We start from the raw sequence: 19944 nt of genomic DNA, 5'->3' as shown, positions 1-19944 counted from the left end.
TTCACGCGCCCTCTCCACCTCTCCAAGCCGTCCTCCAAATCCGGCAGGACCGGCAGGAAGAGAGACCGGCATGCGAAAGCTTTTTCAGAACACAAAAAACAGAACAGTAGTTTGCTGCCACCACTTCCTTATCTCAGAACAGCCCCCAAAAAGTAACCTAAGGAAGGTGATTACTCTTCAGCTTTACCAGGCTGCCCCCCTCTGTGTCACTTTACCGTGAGGCAGACAGAAATCCAACAGGCTCTGGTAGGCGACTAAGTGGTCAGGTACTGGTTCAGCTTCCCCGGCAGAAAGGCACAAAAGACAAAAGCAGGAAAAAGTCCTTTTCCCAGAATTTATTAAAAAGAAAGATTATTCAGAACATAAAAGTTGGCACATCTCTTACAAATCCCAAACAAAAAATAAAAACATTATTTAGTATCACTAACTACAGAACATACTCACACTCTGGCATCAGGGCAGGCCCTTTGCATGACGATGGTCTCACATGGCAAGGTGTGCTAGGCAAGATGGGTTGCCTGGCAAGATGGGCTGCGAAAAGGTCTGCATTTTGCAAGGTAGTTTCCTAAGGTTTTATCCCTTTTGAATCCAGGGGGATTCAAAACTTAATCCAATCAGGTCTTTAGATTAATTAGCAATTCGCCAATGGTTACATGGAGGAACAATAGCTCAGGCTTGTTAGGAGACAGCTGAATCCTGTTTATCAAAAGACCTTGAAGATTAAAGCATTCCCAGACACAGACCAGATTCTTTGAGTTGTAAATTAGCCAGATAACACCCAGGTGTCAAGAACAACAAATCAACTAGAAACTCCCTTTCCTACAGAGGAAGGAGACACCCAATTTACACTTCTGAAGACAAGAATTTGGCAATTAAAGAACCAGATACACTTTCCCAGGATTCTACAGCATTTGGCTCTCCCATAATGCTCTTCTTTTTCATGAGCCAAAGTTTTAACTCGCTAAGATTTCCCAACATCATTACATGTATACATCAAAATTAGGTGTAATCATAGTTTAGCCAAAGCCACAATTTGCAAAATTAACTTCCAAAGAGGGTTGCAAATTGTGGTTTGGTACCAACCCTATGGTAGTTGAAATTGCAGGAGTAGCTGTAATATTAATCATAATTATCTCTTAGTGGGAGATACATAAAAAAGGAATTTGCACACCTGAGTTGGAAGGACGCTCTGAGGCACTTCTAGTCTCCTAACCATGTTAAGAAATGCAGCAGCGGCACTGCAGTAGACGGTCAGTTCTTGGCATCTGCTTCTGATCAGATCTGTAGATACAGGTCACTGCAGCCTGGGATCTCATGTGTCTGCTCACAATGTCCAGTCCCACCAAGCGCTCACACCTGTGAATACACAATTGTGTAAAACGAGGCTAGGATGCAACCGACTGTGTTCACAGGGAGACAGAGTTGTTCCCATTATTGTGGCTGCCTTTTTTTCCATTGGTGACCACAGAGTTGACTACCAGCTCATGGTGTGCACTGTTTTATGTCAACCTTCCCCCTACCACTATGTTTCAGTATACAGCACATGAAATAAGTGTGGTGGAAATCCCTGTACTTTTGTAATCCCATGGCTGCTTTAAATGTGTAAGTTTGCGATGCTGACGTCTTCACATGGGGACTACGTTGCCTCAGCTTTCATGTGCTTACACATGAAATGCTCTTACACGACTCAAATCATCTCTAAAACCCCTTTTCTTTCTCAAGTCCTGGTACAAAGATGGTGAAGTTCAAGAAAGGTGACAGCGTGGGCATCAGACTGGCAGGTGGGAATGATGTAGGAATATTTGTTGCTGGAATTCAAGAAGGTACCTCTGCAGAGCAGGAAGGCCTACAGGAGGGAGACCAGATTCTTAAGGTATACATGGTTCTGCATAGCGCTGTTTTCTTGCACGGTTCAGTGGAGAAATTGCTGTATTTCAATATAAGTAGCTATGAAAGTTCTTTTAAAATAATATTTTAGTAAATGTGTTTGTTTCAAAACCTTGGATGGGATTCCTAATTTAAAAACAGATGCTGAAGCAACTTGTTACGTTAAAACCTCTGGCAGCATCTTGACAACCCAGCTGAGGCAATTGTTACCTAGTTATCATTCTATTGTGTTTTCCACCAATCTTTGTGAAGGCTTACAGTACAGAATAGTACTACAGTGGTACCTTGGGTTAAGAACTTAATTTGTTCCGGCGGTCCATTCTTAACCTGAAACTGTCCTTAACCTGAGATACCACTTTAGCTAATGGGGCCTCCTGCTGCTGCCGCCGCGTGATTTCTGTTCTCATCCTAAAGCAAAGTTCTTAACCCGAGGTACTATTAGCAGAGTCTGTAACCTGAAGCGTCTGTAACCTGAAGTGTCTGTAACCCAAGGTACCACTGTATTCCTTCTGATCTGAACTGATGGATTTCTGAGCTCACGTTCCTCCCAGCAGCCTCCTGGGCATCACTTGTTTTAAAAGAACTTTAAGTCTTCTTCAGGCATTCTAAAGCAGGGGTCAGCAACCTTTTAAAGTAGAGGGCCAGATCACTGTCCCTCAAACCTTGCCGCAGGCCAGAGCGCGCACGCCCATGCACACTCTCTTGTTACTACAGGATCCAAAGATTCCATCAAAAAACAATAATAAAGTTCCAAAGGTCTCAGTTCCGTGCCACAGCATATCTGTTCCGTTCTGAGGCACCCTCCCAGGGTTCTGGGGTGTGCGAAGCTTTGTTTCCCCATTTTTAACTCTGCTACCGAACGTGTCTCCCCCTCCAAGATGGGAAAGCGAAGAACATGTGTCCTGCAGCGAGCAGTTCCTTCTGCAGAAGGACACGTGTTTTCCTCTCTCCCGTCCTGGAGGGGGAGACGCATTCGGCAGTGGAGTTAAAAACGGGTGAACCAAGGCTTCATACACGCCGGAACCCTGGGAGGGTGTCTCAGAACAGAACTACTCTGCGGTGGCAGAAGGAGCAGCGAGCCAGGGGAGAGCTGGAGAGGGGCTGCCTTAAATCACTCTGGCACAAACAAAGCCCAGGCCCCTTCCTCTCGGCTCTAGGAGGAGGGAGGCAGGAGGAAAGGAAGCTGCAACCGATGAGAAGGAAACAATGCTGCTGGCACCAATCAAAGGCTAGCCCCCTTCTTCCGCAGGGCAGGGGAGAAGCCAGGAGGAGGGAGGGAGGAGGCGCCGCCATCAGGGAGAGAGAGAAAAAAATGGCGCAGCCCAAACAATATGAATCAGAACCATGCAGCGATTTCTGGACCGTCCGTGGGCCGGATTGAGAACCCGTTCGGGCCGGAACCAGCCCACGGGCCTTAGGTTGCCAACCTCTGTTCTAAAGCATGCAGCTGCTGACCATGGTTAAGTATCCCATGAAATCCTTCTCAAAGAAGACCCATTGCAATAAATGAACCAGTTAGCCATGTCCATTGATTCATTGGGTCTACTCTGGATACAATCCAATGGTTTTAGCCTCATCCAATGCAGTATTCACTTAGCTCTTGTAACAGGCAAACTGTTCTGAAACAAATAAGGGTGTCTGATCACCTCAAATTGCACATCTAAAACATTATTTTTAGGAGAAGTATAGTGGTTAAAAGTTGGTTGTACTTGCTAGTAGAAAAATGGTTGGTTCTGAGTCAGTTCAGAGAGGGAGATTGACATGTTCCTGCCCTCAGTGAATATAACCCATCCATTAAACACAGAAATGTGTAAAGTTGGTTGGCTAAAATTAATATTTTGCACAAAGGCAAAACCAGCTTCTTCCTCTTTGGTGGTCTGTATCAAAGGAATCTTCTCTTAAAATCTGTTTGGTGGTTTTGTATCAGGTAAACACTCAAGATTTCAGAGGTATTATTCGAGAGGATGCTGTTCTGTACCTGTTGGAAATTCCGAAAGGAGATATTGTGACAATTCTGGCCCAGAGCAAATATGATGGTAGGCACCTGGCATGTAATTTTTGTTTATGTACTTCCTGTTTTTATCTATAGCTCAAGCTGTGTCTCAGTGTAGTAGGTGAACAGCAAATATAGCAGTAGTCAGCTGCTGCATTTTGCTCTGTTCATATTTAAATATTTTACTGCATCTTATTGGAGAAAGTGGGTTAGTAGAAATAATTAAAGCTTCTCATTTCCATGCAGATTTTAAGTCAAAATTACCTGTATTAATGGCTCTTCAGTCACTTGCACACAGCAGATTCTTATGGAAAATATTTGCAAATCTACAATGTCCGGTAGCTTCTTTGTGCTGACTGCAGCAGTCTTCTAATAGAGTCCCCAAAGCCCTGCTATAGACCTACTGAGAAAAATAATTGAACTAGATCTGGTCTTTCTCACTAGTTTACAGAGATATAATGGCCTGCGGCAGAGGAGATTCTTTCTTCATAAGGACACATTTTGAATGTGAAAAGGAAATGCCACAAAGCTTAGCCTTCACCAGAGGGGAGGTCTTCCGAGTGGTCGATACACTGTATGATGGAAAACTGGGTCACTGGCTGGCTGTGCGGATTGAGAGCGAGTTGGAGAAGGGCCTGATTCCAAACAAAAGCAGGTATCTTAATAACCTGTAGATCATGATGTTAATTGATGTTACTCTCTCTTGTAGTTTATTCCATCTCTGTCTAGTGTTATCAAAAACAGATGGAGCATGTAAATAAGTACATGCAGAACTCAATTCTTATTTACAAGGGTCACTTGGGATCCTCTTCCCCAGTGGTGTCCTTGGGTTACACCCCTTTATTTGGTCTCATATAAATAAATGGTTGTGTTTTACTCTTATGTAGAAGAGGAAAGCGACACATTTAGAGGCAAAGACCTATGGTACTTCATGCATCTAACATGTAAAGGGGCTTTTGTCTCACATTGCTGTCCCTGCTCCTGATGTCAGGAGGTATTAGGGGAAGCAGCCAAAGACTTGGATATGTTACCTATACATACATGTACATACATAGGAATATAGTGATGGGGGCCGTCCTGTACTATTTTATAGCATCAGTTGTGTCTATGATATGCTTTTCTGCCTGCAGAAATGCACACAGGTTGACTTGCTGACTTTTACAAATGGACTAAATGCTGTTTCTTTTTCAGGGCTGAGCAGATGGCCAGTGTTCAAAATGCTCAAAGAGATGGCTCCAGTGACAGGGCAGACTTCTGGCGGATGCGTGGCCAACGGTCTGGAATGAAAAAGAATCTAAAGAAGAGCCGTGAAGATTTGACAGCAATTGCATCTGTTAGCACAAAATTTCCAGCCTATGAGCGAGTCATGCTCCGGGAGGGTGAGTGAGTGACAGCATATGAAAACTGATAGCTCATTTCCTCATTTGTAAAAGACAGCTACAGCAATTTTTTCTGGCAACTTAAACAAATCAAGCCAACTGGCTTTATCTCTAGGGTAACTGCAAGTGGTAAAGTCTGTCTCTGGTCACAACCATGTTGTGGCCTGTCCAAAACATCACATTAAATCTGTTTAGATGAGGGGTTCCCCCCCTTCAGTAACCAGTTCCTCTGCATGCCCCTCCTGTGAATATTGTGGGCTGCCAAATAATGGAATAGTCCACAGTACAAAATATGGAAACACAAACTATACTAACGCACAGTGTGTTCATAATGTTTTGAGAAGTTAAAAAAAGACATGTAAGCATTTCAGACATTACAAATGAGCTTCTGTTGTGCTGCTGTTATAACTGTAATGTGTGAGTCAGTTTTCCAAGTCAGGCTGGCTCATTTGGAGATACACTTAGTAAATACTCAGGGCCAGGCACTTTCTTGAACTGTGTTGTGAAAATGTATGCTTAATTTTTTCTCTTTAAGTGTAGCTTATCTGCTGTCATGCTAGTATTGCATTGGCTAGAATACAGTCCATTCTCATAGATAAGCATGGATTATTGTATATGTTAGGATAATAAATAGGTATTTTAAAAAAAACAGGCTTTGAATGTTCTTTGTTGGAACAAAATAGTGATGATGCCCTTCAAATCTGAATAACTCTTTTCAAGAGACCTCTTTTCAATATCTCTTGTGGAAAGCTTAGCAAGGAGTGTGCCAACTTTATTCTGGTTAAATGTGAGTTAGCATCTCAGCATGACACACCTGTGACTGCACAAAAGTGTTAAGGGACATGTTATTTTAAAATAACATTTAAGAGACATGTAGGGATTGTTTCAACAAAAGCAAACACACTGAAGCAATAGCTGCTAAGATGTAGAGTTAATAATTATTTTGGACTGCGTTAGAACAGAACATTTGCTGTACTGACTCGTGTGAGAGATGTTTCACAGAGCCATGTTGTGTGAAGGGTATCTGCAAGTAATTGTCTCTTAAGTGTGTCAGCTGCTGTTTGTTGGCCTCTGCCAATTTCCAGTGAAAGTATGTCTGAATTGTGAGGAACTTTTCCCTTTGTGAGGACAAAATGTCCTCACGTATTTTACAGATGATTATGATGATTGGATGATTTGGGGGATATTCATTTCTGTATTTTAGAGGGAACAGTTTTTTGTTTTGGTCATTATAAAATAGAAACTAGTCATATGCAGCTTTCTATTTTCAGCTGGTTTTAGGCGCCCTGTGGTGATCTTTGGTCCCATTGCAGACGTAGCAATGGAGAAACTTTGCAATGACTTGCCTGAGATGTATCATGCTGCCAGTAAGTCTTTCAGTGCTCCTCTCTTAACACAATCCTTCAGCATTTAGTGATCCACGGAAACATTATTAAGGACATGACAACATAGCTGTATTATTCTTGCAGAAACCGAGCCTAAAGATGCAGGCTCAGAAAAGTCCACCGGTGTTGTGCGTTTGAATACTGTGAGGCAAATCATTGAGCAGGTACACATATTCACTCCCCCCACCCACCCCTGGGCCGTTTCTCTTAGCTTTTTATCACGTTGGGAAGCCAAGTAGGAGATACTGGGGATGCTGTTATTTTGCTGTCCTTTTTGTACCTGTAACCTTCCTATTGCTGCACTTTTAACAGGATAAACATGCTCTATTGGATGTGACCCCAAAAGCCGTGGATCTGTTAAACTACACCCAGTGGTTCCCAATTGTAGTTTTTTTCAACCCAGATAGCAAGCAGGGTGTGAAAGTCATGAGGCAAAGGCTAATTCCCACCTCCAACAAGAGCGCACGGAAGTTGTATGACCAAGCAAATAAGCTGAAGAGGACCTGCTCGCATCTTTTCACAGGTAGGTGGAAATAGGTTGCTTGCTTCTTTGTTTGGTTTTCTTTGAAAGCATCTCTAGGTGCAGAGTGAATTTCACATGACAGCCCCTCTCAGTGCACGGAGCAAGTCTTATTTCAATGGAGGTCGAGTAGGAATTAGGTATGTATTGGATGGTGTGTGACCCATGCTTTTTAAATATGCTGGTCACTTAGTCCAAAGCATGAAATATCTTTCTTGCTTTTTTCCTGTACGTCCTTTCATCACAGAATAATGGAAGGGACCCCCTGCAATGCAAGGATCTCAGCTAAAGCATCCATAAAATAAGGTTTTTAGTTTAACTTCTCAACTTGCCCACCACATTAAATACATAACTGGTAGAATCTGTTGCTCCATCTTTCCAGTAGATAGCAGAATATACAATCATGTTTCCAAAATATTTTAAAGATGCTATTAAAAAACAGTTCCTTCTGAAATCAGGATAAGAAGCAATGGTTTGAAGTGATAGGAAAATAAAAAATAGTCTTGGCATTCTCATCAGTTAAAAGCAACAGCAGCAAAGCTTATTAATGATTTATTCGGGAGTCTGGAATAACTATATAATCAGTGGAGAACATTAACACTATGGAGTGTTATATGGGGTGTTTCCATTGTTTTGAAAATGACTGAAGTAGTATAGTGTCGTGTATGAGACTAATGCTTTGAAAATATAACCATTTTTTATTTAAAAAAATATCTGCAGCTACTATTGATCTAAATTCAGCCAATGATGGTTGGTATGGCAGCCTAAAAGATACTATTCAGCAACAACAAGGCGAAGCCGTGTGGGTCTCCGAAGGAAAGGTAGGTGGTCATAAGAATGTAGCAGCCCTTTTGGGTAAGGCCAGCATCTTGTTCTCACAGTGGCCAATCAGATGCCCATCGGAAGCTCATAAGCAGGACCTGAGCAGCCCTCTCCCCTCCTGTACCTCCCAGCAACAGGAATTCAGAAGGAGACTGCAACCAAGATTGCAGACAGAGTACAGGCATCCCCCCACTTCTACACAATTGACTCTTCTGCACGATGTTTTATCGTGTTTTTAATATTCTGTTGGGAGCCGTCCAGAGTGGCTGGGGAAACCCAGCCAGATGGGCAGGGTATAAATAATAAAATTGTTGTTGTTGTTGTTGTTGTTGTTGTTGTTGTTGTTATTAACTGGGGGAAATGGCAAAAAACTTTGCCAGTGAGAATTGCAACCTAATGAAAACTTCCAGTATCTCATGTTGCTATTAGTAGTGAAAATGGAGTGCTATCATTGCTTTCAATGGTACATGGTAGTCCCATCTATTGAAGCTACTTTATACTGTGTCTTACTGTGTTACATAATGTGAGCCCTGATGTGACAAGGAGAGCATAACCTCTTCACAAAATCCCTTTACAGCTGGAAGGAATGGATGATGACCTGGAAGACCGTATGTCATACTTAACTGCGATGGGCGCTGACTATCTGAGCTGTGACAGCCGACTGGTCAGTGACATGGAAGACACCGATGGAGAAGGCGGGGCTTACACAGACAACGAGCTTGATGAGCCAATCAACGAGCCCAGAGTTTCCTCCATTAGTCGGTCCTCCGAGCCCGTGCAGCAGCAGCAGCAGGAGGAGGTGAGAGATCCAGAAGAAGACTGCTGTTTTTCTCTCAGAGCATTAGGTGGTAAAACATTGACAACACATGCTCACTGAAGTGATGTGGGTGGGAAATTCAGTGGCATTTTGAGTTGTTGGTGTCTATTGTGTGCACTCCTATGTAGAAAGGAAGATGTTTTATTACTCTAACAAAGGGGGGGGGGTTCCCTGCTTCAAATTACCTTGTGGTAAAATGGCTGTACTGTACAAGAGCAGTGCTGCTGGTGAATTATATTTAAAGGAAGAAAAAAACAGAAAACAAAACACTTTTCCCAGCAGTTGCAGACTGTAACTATGCCTCCCACAAGTCAAGAACTGCGTGACTGTATGCATAATGAGCTACTATTACTTGTCCATAGAGTTTAAGGAAATCCAGCCCAGAACCAAGAACTCAAATGAGAAGAGCTGGTAGCAGGGAAGTTCTGAGGGATCCCAGCCCACCTCCAGCATTCAAGCCTGAACCCCCAAAGGTAATTGGAGAGGAAGAGAACAACTAACTGGGGTCAAGTGTTGCATTTGCTAATAAGGGTTACTTACTAAGAGCATTTTCCTCAGAAGGCCTCTCAACATTCCCTGCTTGATTCACAGCTCCACATTTTCATCTTAGCTAAACTTTTTCCCAGTGTGGTGCCTCAACTACCTGTTTTTCCTTAGCTCAAAATATCTGTAACCAGTTTAGGCTTTACAAACTATATTAACTAGTTTCTCATGGCTGATCATTTCCAGACCAAAACTGCTACTTCTATGTAAATACTAATGCTGTACTGGCTGTTGCCTTATGCTTTCAGGGTAAACTGCAAAACAGAGAAGATCCCTATGATATCCCTAAGAATTACGAAGCCAGAACAGGCAGCCCTAATGCTGCTATTAGTGAAACTTATGGAGTACCAATGAAAGTGGCCCCTCCCCCAATAGCCGTCAAACCTACTTTTGGGCGCCCCATATTGAAATCCTCTCAGCCACCTGTCCCATCAACGGAAGTGGAGGAGAAATCGGAGGAGGGGATAGAAGAACCAGGGAACACACCAAAATCTGTGCTGGGGAAAGTTAAAATTTTTGAGAAAATGGACCACAAAGCAAGACTTCAACGAATGCAAGAACTACAAGAAGCACAAAATGCCAGGGTATGAAGTGAACCACAAACTGATTCTTTGCATTTGTGTCTGTTTTAGAAATTATTGCCACTCAAACTATTGAAACATCATAAAAACAGTGGATTAGATCTAGAGATCCTGTGAGCAGAGGATTGTACCCAATGCTAGTACATCACAGAGTAGACCTGTTGAAATTAATAGAAATGACTATCTTCATTCATTTACTCTGAGAAGAAGTTAGTTGGCTACAAGCCACAGTTCCATTTGCAGAAAGAGTAATAGAGGTGATTTTGGCTGATTCCCTTTGACTATCTGCTATCTGCTATGGGGTTGAAGGACTCTCCAGAAGAGTGTGGAGCTGGAGATTGCTGAGGAGAAGGATGAACTGGAGCAAACGGCCTCTCCTTCTGTCAGCGGCAAACTCTAGAGCACACCCACTTGTGGGAAGGCTAGGCTGATTCATTGGTAAAGAGAGAACTATTTTAATCTTTCCCAATAACAAGTAGGTTTTTAGGTACTAGTAGCAGTGTACTAATAGCTTTATTCTCTGCTGCTTTGTATGCTTTTTGAATACTGTGACAATCTGTAAATTGGGGAAATGGAACTTGTTATCATGTCACAGTTACACTGGGTTTAGTCACCCATTAAGGGAAACTTCAAAATGTTTTGATCATACACTCTCCTTTTACAGGTGGAAATAGCTCAGAGACACCCAGACATTTATGCTGTCCCAATCAAGACACAAAAACCAGACTGGACCCAGGCTGCCAGGTAAAATGTTGCATGTTCAGGTATATGTTCAATATATCTCAAGCCTGTTCTTCATCATTACTAATCCCAAAGTGGATTACAATAAAATAATTGAATTATTTGTGAATGTTACTGGCTTTGTGTCTTTGGGTTAGGGATTCAGTTATGATAGAGGTCTACAAGCTGGCAAAATTTACTTGCTGCCAAAAATAATAACTGGTATACATCTACAAGTAACTAAGTTTATTACCTCCTTTTCAGACTGCTCAGTGCCAGAATTGCTCCTCTTTCCTATTGCTCATTGTGGTTCTGAACGGAATCCTGTCTGCATCCATCACCAGCCACTTGCCCTTACTTTAAAAGCTGCCCACAGCCCTTCCTCCATCTTAACTTGTTTCTTCCTATATTCTTGGCTGTGACCTCCTGCCCTTAGCCAACCAAAGATCTTCTGCTTCCTTAACTGGGTCCACCATTCCCCTTTGCTGGTCCCTAGACATGGAAGTACTCCCCCCGTGTTCATGGTGTCGCCACCACCCCTTTCTCTCCATCCTTCCTCAAAACTCTTTTGTTTCTTCAATTTTTTTATTGATTTCCCACAAAATTTATAAACACACAAATAAACAAACAAACATAAATCCTAACCTTATTAAAATTAATCTTATTAACATTGTTAAGCAATTTCCACGCATCCCCTTGGTTGAATTTCAGTGTATATCATTTTAACGGTTTTCCAAAAACAAAATTCTTATAAAATTAACTTAATCACTTAACATCTTTCTTTCTTTCTTTCCAATTTAGCATTAAACATATTATTTCATTGCATTACATATTTCACTCCTAAGCCTATCTGGTATTTGCAAACGTTTCCAATTAAGTTAACTTAACATATTTAACTACATAGTCTTTAAACTTCAACCATTCTTCCTGATACTCCTCCTCTTTCTGATCGCGAACTCTTCCAGTCACGTCAGCCAGCTCCAAAAAGTCCATTATCTTCATCTGCCAATCTTCCACTGTTGGTACTTCTTGTGCTTTCCAGTGTTTTTTTTAATATTTTTTATTAAGGATTTTCTTGTTTTACAGAAGTGTAGTGCCTCGTATTTTTTTCTTCTTCTTCCATGTAACATTTTTACAAATCCGTTTCATTTGTTGTGCTTTCCAGTTCTTAGCTAATAAAATTTGAGCAGCAGTTGTGGCATACAAAAATAATTTAACATCTTTCTTGGGCAAGTCCAAACTTGTTATTCCAAGAAAGGGCTCTGGTTTCTTAGTAAATCTATATTTCAACATTTTTTTCCAATTCATTATAAATCTTTTCCCAGAAGTCCTTCACCTTGGGGCAGGTCCACCACATATGATAAAACGTACCCTCTTTTTCTTTACATTTCCAACAAAAATTATCACTGTTATGGTAAATCTTCGCTAGTTTTACCGGAGTCAAATACCATCTGTACATCATTTTCATTGTATTTTCCTTTAACATGTAGTGAACTTGACCCATTTCTGCCACAATTTTCCCCAGTCCTCAAACATTAAATTATGTCCCACATCTCTTGCCCAATCTATCATCACTGATTTGACTTGTTCATCATTTGTATGCCACTCCAACAATAAATTATATATTTTAGACAAATTTTTAACTTTAGAATCCAACAACTCCATTTCCAACTTAGATTTTTCCGAAGCAAAACCATTTTTCTTGCCTACTTTGTACAATTCATTAATCTGGTGGTAATGTAACCAATTTATCTTATCTTTTACTTGATCAAATGGTTTTAGTTTATAACCTTCTTTATCCTCCAATAACAAATCTGAGTATCTCAACCACTTGATGTCCATATTTAACTTTTTCTGGGCCTTCGCCTCCATTGGTGAAAGCCATCTGGGTGTCTTCCTTTCTAAGAGATCTTTATATTTTATCCATACATTATATAGAGATTTCCTAATTACATGATTTTTAAATGCATTATGGGCCCTTACTTTATCATACTATAAATATGCATGCCATCCAAATACATTGTCAAATCCCTCTAAGTCTAAAACATCAGTATCTTCCAATTGTATCCATTCTTTAATCCAGCAGAGAGCTGCTGCTTCAAAGTAAATTTTTAGATCTGGCAGGGAGAATCCCCCTCTTTCCTTAGAGTCTGTAAGTAGTTTGTATTTAATTCTGGGTCGTCGTCCCCCGCCAGATAAATCTAGATAAAGCTTTCTGCCATTCTTTAAAACATTTCACATTGTCAATAATTGGGAGGGCTTGAAACAGAAAAAGCATCTTTGGCAATACATTCATCTTAACCACTGAAATCTGGCCCATTAATGACAATTTTAAATTTGACCATATCTCTAAATCTCTATTAACTTCATTCCATAGTTTCTCATAGTTATCTTTATATAAATTCAGATTTTTCCCAGACAGATTCACACACAGATACTTAACTTTTTTCACAAAATCTAGGCCCGTCTTTTCTTGTAGTAGTTTTCTTTCCTCGTTGTCCAGATTTTTCTCTAACACTTTGGTTTTGCTCTTATTTAACTTGAATCCTGCTACCTGCCCATATTATTGTATCATCTCCAGTGCTTTTACTGCACTGGAGTCTGGATCTTGTAATGTCAGTACTAGATCATCAGCAAAGGCTTTTAATTTATATTGTTTGGATCCTACTGTAATACTTTTGATTTGTTCATCTTTTCTAATCATACTTAGCAAGACCTCTAGGACTGAAATAAACAGCAGAGGGGAAAGTGGGCACCCTTGCCTGGTTCCCTTCTAATTTCCTCCAAGACCACATTATTTACAATAATTTTAGCTTTTTGTTCTTGATAGATCGCTTTAATACCATTTTAAAAATCTTGACCAACCCCCATACTCTCAAAATTATATAGCATAAATCTCCAAGATACATTGTCAAAGGCCTTCTCTGCGTCAATAAACATTAATATTGCTTTACAACTCTTTCTTGCTTCTAATTTTTCCAAAATATCCGCAGCATTCCTAATATTGTCTTTCATATGTCTTCCAGGCAGAAATCCTGCCTGGTCCTTGTGGATATATTTAGATAAAACCTTCTTTAGCCTGTTAGCCAATATATTTGCAAAAATTTTATAATCCACATTGAGTAGGGAGATTGGTTTTTAACATTGGATCTATCTTGACCCTGTTTAGGAATCAGAGTAATATACGCTTCCTTCCAGGTTTCAGGTGCTTTGCCCCCTTGCAGAATTAAATTGGTTACTTCTACCAGTGGTTGAATAAGCCAATCTTTCAATGTCTTATAGTATTTCGCTGATAGACCATCAGGTCCTGGTGTCTTGCCAAGTTGCACTGAATTTATTGCCTGTTCAACTTCCTGTCTTGTAATTAAACCTTTTAGTAGGATCTTTTTATCATCCAGAATCTGCTGCAAACCATTAATCTTGATAAATTGCTCAATTTTTGCCAAATCTTTATGTTTTTTTATACAGCTGTTTGTAGTATTTGTAAAAACATTTTCTTATGTCTTGCAGGATTCTCTACAGATTTTCCTTCTTTTACTATGTTTGTGATAGTACTTTGCTTTTGTCTCTTGTTTAACTGCCAGGCTAATAATTTCCCACATTTATTTGCAGATTCAAAATTTCTTTGTCTCATCCTTCTTATCTTCCATTCTATTTCTTGATTTACTAACTGTGAATATTGAATCTGTAAAGCCTTAATTTCTTTTTGTATCTGCAGATTCTTTGGGTTTCCTCTAAGCATCTTCTCTTTAGCTTTCAATTGCTCCATAATTTTATCTTTTCTCTCATTCTGTGACTTTCTCCTGATGGAATTTTGCTGTATCAGAAATCCTCTCATCACTGCTTTGCTGGCATCCCAAATAACCCTAGTTTCCGTTCCCTGATTCATATTAAGTTCAAAATAATCTTTTAGGGTTTGGGGGCTTTATTCACAATTGAAGTACTTCTCAACAAATCATCATTCATTCTCCATCTGAAGGAACCCTCTACAAACATTTTCAGGTCCATAAAAACTGCATTATGATCGGAGAAAGTTTTAGGGCAAATTTCCGTTTTTAATACTTTAGAAACCAAGTCTCTGGATCGATTCTCAAAAATGATTGGTTTGCATCTGAGAAAAAAGTGAAGTCTTTTTCAGTTGGATTTCTAACTCTCCATATGTCTGACAAATCAAATTTGTCAGTTATATAAAAACAAAGTCTTAGGTAATCTGCCAGTATTCAAATTCTTTTGTCTCTGAGTCCTATCCATCAAAGTAGATGCAACTCCATTCAAGTCTCCCATTAAAATTAATTTATAATCCAAGTGTTCCAAAAGACTTGTTTCCAAGTTCTGCTTTGTCATCATTAGGTGCGTAGATTCCTAGTAACAAATATTTTTTGCCTTGTGCTATAATTTCCACTGCTATGTATCTTCCCTCCTCATCTTTAAAAATCAATTTTGGATTCCATTTTTCCTTTATATAAAAAACCACTCCTCTTTTTTTCACTTTGTCCGAGGAAATGAATTCTTGTTCAAGTCTTTTATTTATTAAATTTTTCCTATGTAATCTCGTGATATGGGTTTCCTATAAACAAATTGCATCCAAATTCTGTTTTTCCAATACATGAAAAACCTGTCTCCTTTTCTGAAGTGAATTTAAACCATTGATGTTCCAATAATAGATTCTCAAAGCCATGATTAAAAACAGGCTGAGAAAATTCTTAAATGTTTTTTGACATTTAAAATCAGTTCTGAAGAAAGAAGACACTTTCCCCCCAGTTTAGAATGTTTCAGGGCAGCCACAGGATACAAAGTAATAAAGTCAGTAGGAATGGAGATTAAATGTTTCTTCTTCCATTGAGATTAAATGTTTCCTCCCGGAAGGTCTGCTGCAAAATGAAGGAGCCCAATTGTTGTTTAACACAGTCTTGCAGGGATTGTAGGCTTTAAAATCTTTTTTCCCCCTCTTCCCCCTACTTCAAAGCGCTGGGGCTCTTTTAGCCGAAAGAGCTCCCGACTGCCATTACCGTGCCATCCCTCTTTTGATTAATGTTGACTTTGGCCAGTAGCAGAGCTTCAGGTAGAGCAGAGCCACAGAGCCTCCCTCTCAAGACTGGGGTCACTGCTGCTCACCTGAACAGTGGTGGTGGTGCAAGGTGGAGGCCATTTGACACGGATGCACTGACAGGAACCATGCAGTGGTGAGGCTTCTCCTACTCATTCAGTTGTGTGGTCTTAACCCAGTCCCAGTCCCATGTAGGGAAGCCACAGCAAAGCTGGAATAAAGAGGGTGTCTTATCAGCTCTCCCACAACTGTGTAACACTGTAAAATGTCATGCACACGGAAGGACTAAATAAATAAGTAACACAACACAACACAACAGTATGTTACCTTAACTAATTTTAATACTGATAACTCCAGAGGAAAAAAGATTCTGATAGTATGACAGAGAAAGAAGAGGACGGATGGACTGACTGTTGTTCACAGTAACCGAAATGTACAAGTTGACACTTGCACAATGGCAGTCCTTTGCAGACTGCTCTGGAAGCTTTGTTGAACACAGTGGGTCATTATTTCTGCATAGGATTGGGCTGTATATTTGCAGAGACATAAAGGAGTGGGAGTGTATGAAATGCTGAAGAATTGTTTCTTAGTTAACACTGATTTAATGTTTGCAACCCGAAAGCTATTCCCTGTGCAAGTAGTAATGGCTTCAAGCTGTTGTTCAGGGCAACTGCCTGGATTCATGTTTGCCCCGTGGCAGCAGTCCTGGGCAAGGCTGCCTGCTCCATTGGGCAGGACGGAGCAGCTCAGCTCAAGGAGTAGATTTAGGAGTCCTGTGAAATGGCAGTGAATGGTCAACTACTTACGAGCAAATGGACTGCTGATACAAAACAAATGATGTAAACAGTTGGCCTTTTTTTTGTCACAATGGGATGTTGGATTGACTCTTAATTTTCCTCCTCATGTGCCAAAGGGTAAATGGGGCCCTGGCAGGCACCTGCTGGTCAGGTTCCAATTTTTGCAGTAGGGAACTTTTAAACAGAACTGTTATCTGTGCAAAGCACAACCATGTGGAAGAGCACTATGCCATCATTTTATATGGTGGGGATAAAGCTTGAAACAGCCTTGGAAGTAGTCATAAGACTGCTTTTAAACTGGTTATAGAGCTGCTTGAGACACACTCTTTCTGAGCACCAGCTGTATCTAAATTCACATAATGTGCTTTGATGTTAGTTCCAGACCTCCAGAGCCACAGAAAGCAGCAGGTAGACCTTACCTAGATAAGCAAGGAAGTTACGGCAGCGATGCAGAAGAGGAGGACTATCGACGACAGCTAGCGGACAATTCTAAACGTGGATACTATGGACAAGCAGCTCGATACAGGGATACGGAATTATAGATTTCTTGGCTACCAGAACCATTGGATTGGGACACACCTGCATGGCCAAACTGAAGCCCTGGTAACTTTCAAAAAGTATATGTATATTTGGAGCTACTGATGAACTCAAGATGTATCTGCACACTGGAATGGCCAATTTAAGTATTGGAGGGAGTGAATCACTGTTGCCTGAACGCTGTGGCCTATTTTATAAAAGGACCAAAAAATTATTTTTAATATTTGCATTAATTCCTGGCATTTATGTCTTTTTAACTCACTCTCTTCTTTATTTACACTGCCTTTTTAACTATTGTTTTAATTATTGTGACATGATGGAAGCATGATGAAAAAACAGTTTTAATGCAAGAAAAACAAAAAAGTGCCTTTCTAACAAAAACTGTCCTGAGCTGATCTCTGACATCTGATGCTTCTGCAAAGCCATCATGTTTCTGTTGCCTAACTTTGTACGTTTCATTTTCCCTTTGGATGTTATTTTTCTACTTTAAATAGATCAGCATAAAAATTTTCATAAGCAATTGCTGTACATACAAAAAGGTAATTTTGTTGGCTGCCCCAAAACTGAGAAAATTACGTAGAAAATAAATTGGATGATCTGTGCCTTTTTGTGAGTCATGAAATAATAAAAGGATATATTCTACAAACAGTTGCCTTTTTCCTTTCAAATTTAAAATTAAATATTTTAATAATGCCTTGAATATTGAGTTGTTTATTAATATCAGATGTCTGAATGGAATGAAGTCATTATTGAAGATATTCCTTATTTTGTTTTTGTTCTACAAAGCTTACTTTTTCATTATTTGGAGGTCTTGCAGAAGAATGTTAGGAAATTAAAAGTTGGCCTCTTCAAGTGGTGCAGTCCACAAGCAAGGGAAATACGAAGAGATCACAGTGGTGGTGTAATACCCATTTTTGTGCCAATCCCATCCGTGCTATTACGGACAGTGTATTTCCTCTTGAACCTGTGTGCATCCTCCACAGTTCGGAAATGCTTTTCAGACAGAGTCAACTCTGCACCTGGTCAAGAGTGTGTTTTTGGGGGAGTATCTGTGCCTTTTGAAGAACTGTTGCAGCTGGAATGCTGTGAGGAGACAGGCAGGAGTTGGGGAATCTTCAGCCCTCTTGAGTGCAGGCAATCTGTGCTACTCTGTGGGGCTCTGTAAGGGAAAGCCATAGATCTGGCCTGTCAGCCACCTTGTTTTTTAAAGGATGCAAGTGAGATCTGCAAGAAAACGTTGCACTATATCTACTCCCTAAGGGAAGTGCTTGTGTTCATAACTGAAAAACTGGCAAAAGAGTTCAGGCTTCTGGTGAGGTGGGAAAGGGATAACAAAAAGCCTTCCCCCCCCCCAGACTGCTGGGGGGGCATCTGGCTGAGGCATAGGACTCCCGGGCAGCCAGTGCAGGCTGATCAGACTAGCTGGGGGAGGGGAGGTGACTGTCCCCCATTGTCATAGGTAGATGACTCCTTGGTGAAATTTGGGTTGGCTGCAGAGACACAGCAGAGGCGGAGAAATTTTGGAGAAAATATAAAAAACAGGAGGTGCGAAGCCTTTGCCAGCGGGAGAGGGAGGAGGAATATCTGAGGATAAAGAGGGAAAATGAGGAAGAAGAAAAGGAACAAGACTCATAATTAGATATAATAAAAAATTAATAAATTAGAATGGTGAACTTACAAATATTAGCATGGAATGTAAATGGGCTGAACAGCAAAGTAAAAAGAAACAAGATAGAACGTGTTACAGAAACAATTTAGATATTAATTTGCTTACATGAAACGCATGTAGCTAGGAGAGACAGGAGTCTTGATAAAAGAATTGGTTTGACTTTGTAAATTTAGATAAAACAAAGAAGAGGGGTGGTATTATACATAAAACCCAAATTTGACCCGAAACAATTATTTGAGGATGAGAAGGGAAGAATGATTGCAGTACAGATAACAGCACAAGGTGAGAAAATAGTAAAAGTTGGAATATATGCACCAAATGAGAAAAAGTTGGAATTTTACAAAACATTAGAAGACAAAATATTTGAATATATGGATCAGAAGATAATAATCAGAGACACAAGTGGGGTAGTATCCCTAGAGATGGACAGGACAATTTAAAAAATGACTCAAGAAAGGGAGACTACCTACAACATTTCAAAATGGTAGAAAACTTTAATCTGATTGACATGGAGATTTAAACACCTATGTTCTCAGAACCACATCTGTCTAGCAGAAGAATTGACTTGGTATGGATCTCTAGAGAACTATATACAGTGGTACCTTGGGTTACATACGCTTCAGGTTACATACTCCGCTAACCCAGAAATAGTACTTCTGGGTAAGAACTTTGCTTCAGGATGAGAACAGAAATCTTGCTCCGGTGGCGCGGCAGCAGCAGGAGGCCCCATTAGCTAAAGTGGTGCTTCAGGTTAAGAACAGTTTCAGGTTGAGAACGGACCTCCGGAACAAATTAAGTACTTAACCCGAGGTACCACTGTATGCCCTGAAAGTAGAGATATTACCAATAACACTTTCGGATCACAATCCAGTATTGCTCGAATAAGAGGAGAAAAAAATACCTCATTTAGATGGAGATTAAATGAAGGAATTTTAGATTACCAAAATATTTTACAAAAAGCAGAAGGAGCCCTGAGGGATTACATTGAGTTAAATTTAAATCAAGGAACAGATAGAAAGTCAGTCTGGGATGCCAGTAAAGCAGTAATGAGAGGTTTCTTCATACAACAATAAGCGTATCAGAAAAAAGATTGGGGGGGGGTACTGAAAGAATTGATTAAAAATGTTGGTTTTAAAAACCTGGAAAGGAGTCAATAAAACAAACAATGTTCAATGATAGTAAACCAGGAAATAGAGTGGAAAATAAAAAGGATGAAGCAGAAAAAATTTGAATATACCAACAGGCCA

At 40.3% G+C, this 19944-nt stretch overlaps 1 protein-coding gene across 6 annotated transcripts in view; it reads left to right on the top strand.

The window, feature by feature from the left end:
- Positions 1-17243, top strand: part of TJP2 (tight junction protein 2) — a 119097-nt gene extending 101854 nt beyond the window's left edge. For 4 of the 6 annotated variants that reach the window (XM_053408819.1, XM_053408818.1, XM_053408820.1 and 1 more), the window contains 13 exons: positions 1723-1873; positions 3815-3923; positions 4325-4535; positions 5072-5259; positions 6531-6626; positions 6729-6808; positions 6957-7167; positions 7885-7985; positions 8564-8786; positions 9164-9276; positions 9595-9930; positions 10592-10671; positions 16868-17243. In XM_053408819.1, the coding sequence (XP_053264794.1) occupies positions 1723-1873; positions 3815-3923; positions 4325-4535; positions 5072-5259; positions 6531-6626; positions 6729-6808; positions 6957-7167; positions 7885-7985; positions 8564-8786; positions 9164-9276; positions 9595-9930; positions 10592-10671; positions 16868-17033 (2065 nt within the window). In that variant the 3' untranslated portion in view covers positions 17034-17243. The remainder of the gene's footprint in view (positions 1-1722; positions 1874-3814; positions 3924-4324; positions 4536-5071; positions 5260-6530; positions 6627-6728; positions 6809-6956; positions 7168-7884; positions 7986-8563; positions 8787-9163; positions 9277-9594; positions 9931-10591; positions 10672-16867) is intronic. The other 2 variants (XM_053408817.1, XM_053408816.1) reach the window with 1 other exon arrangement.
- The last annotated feature ends 2701 nt before the right edge of the window (positions 17244-19944 follow it).

The sequence above is a fragment of the Podarcis raffonei genome, chromosome 11 (assembly GCF_027172205.1).
Source record: "Podarcis raffonei isolate rPodRaf1 chromosome 11, rPodRaf1.pri, whole genome shotgun sequence".
NCBI classification, from domain to species: domain Eukaryota; kingdom Metazoa; phylum Chordata; class Lepidosauria; order Squamata; family Lacertidae; genus Podarcis; species Podarcis raffonei.
This window is presented reverse-complemented; position numbering and strand designations above follow the sequence as displayed.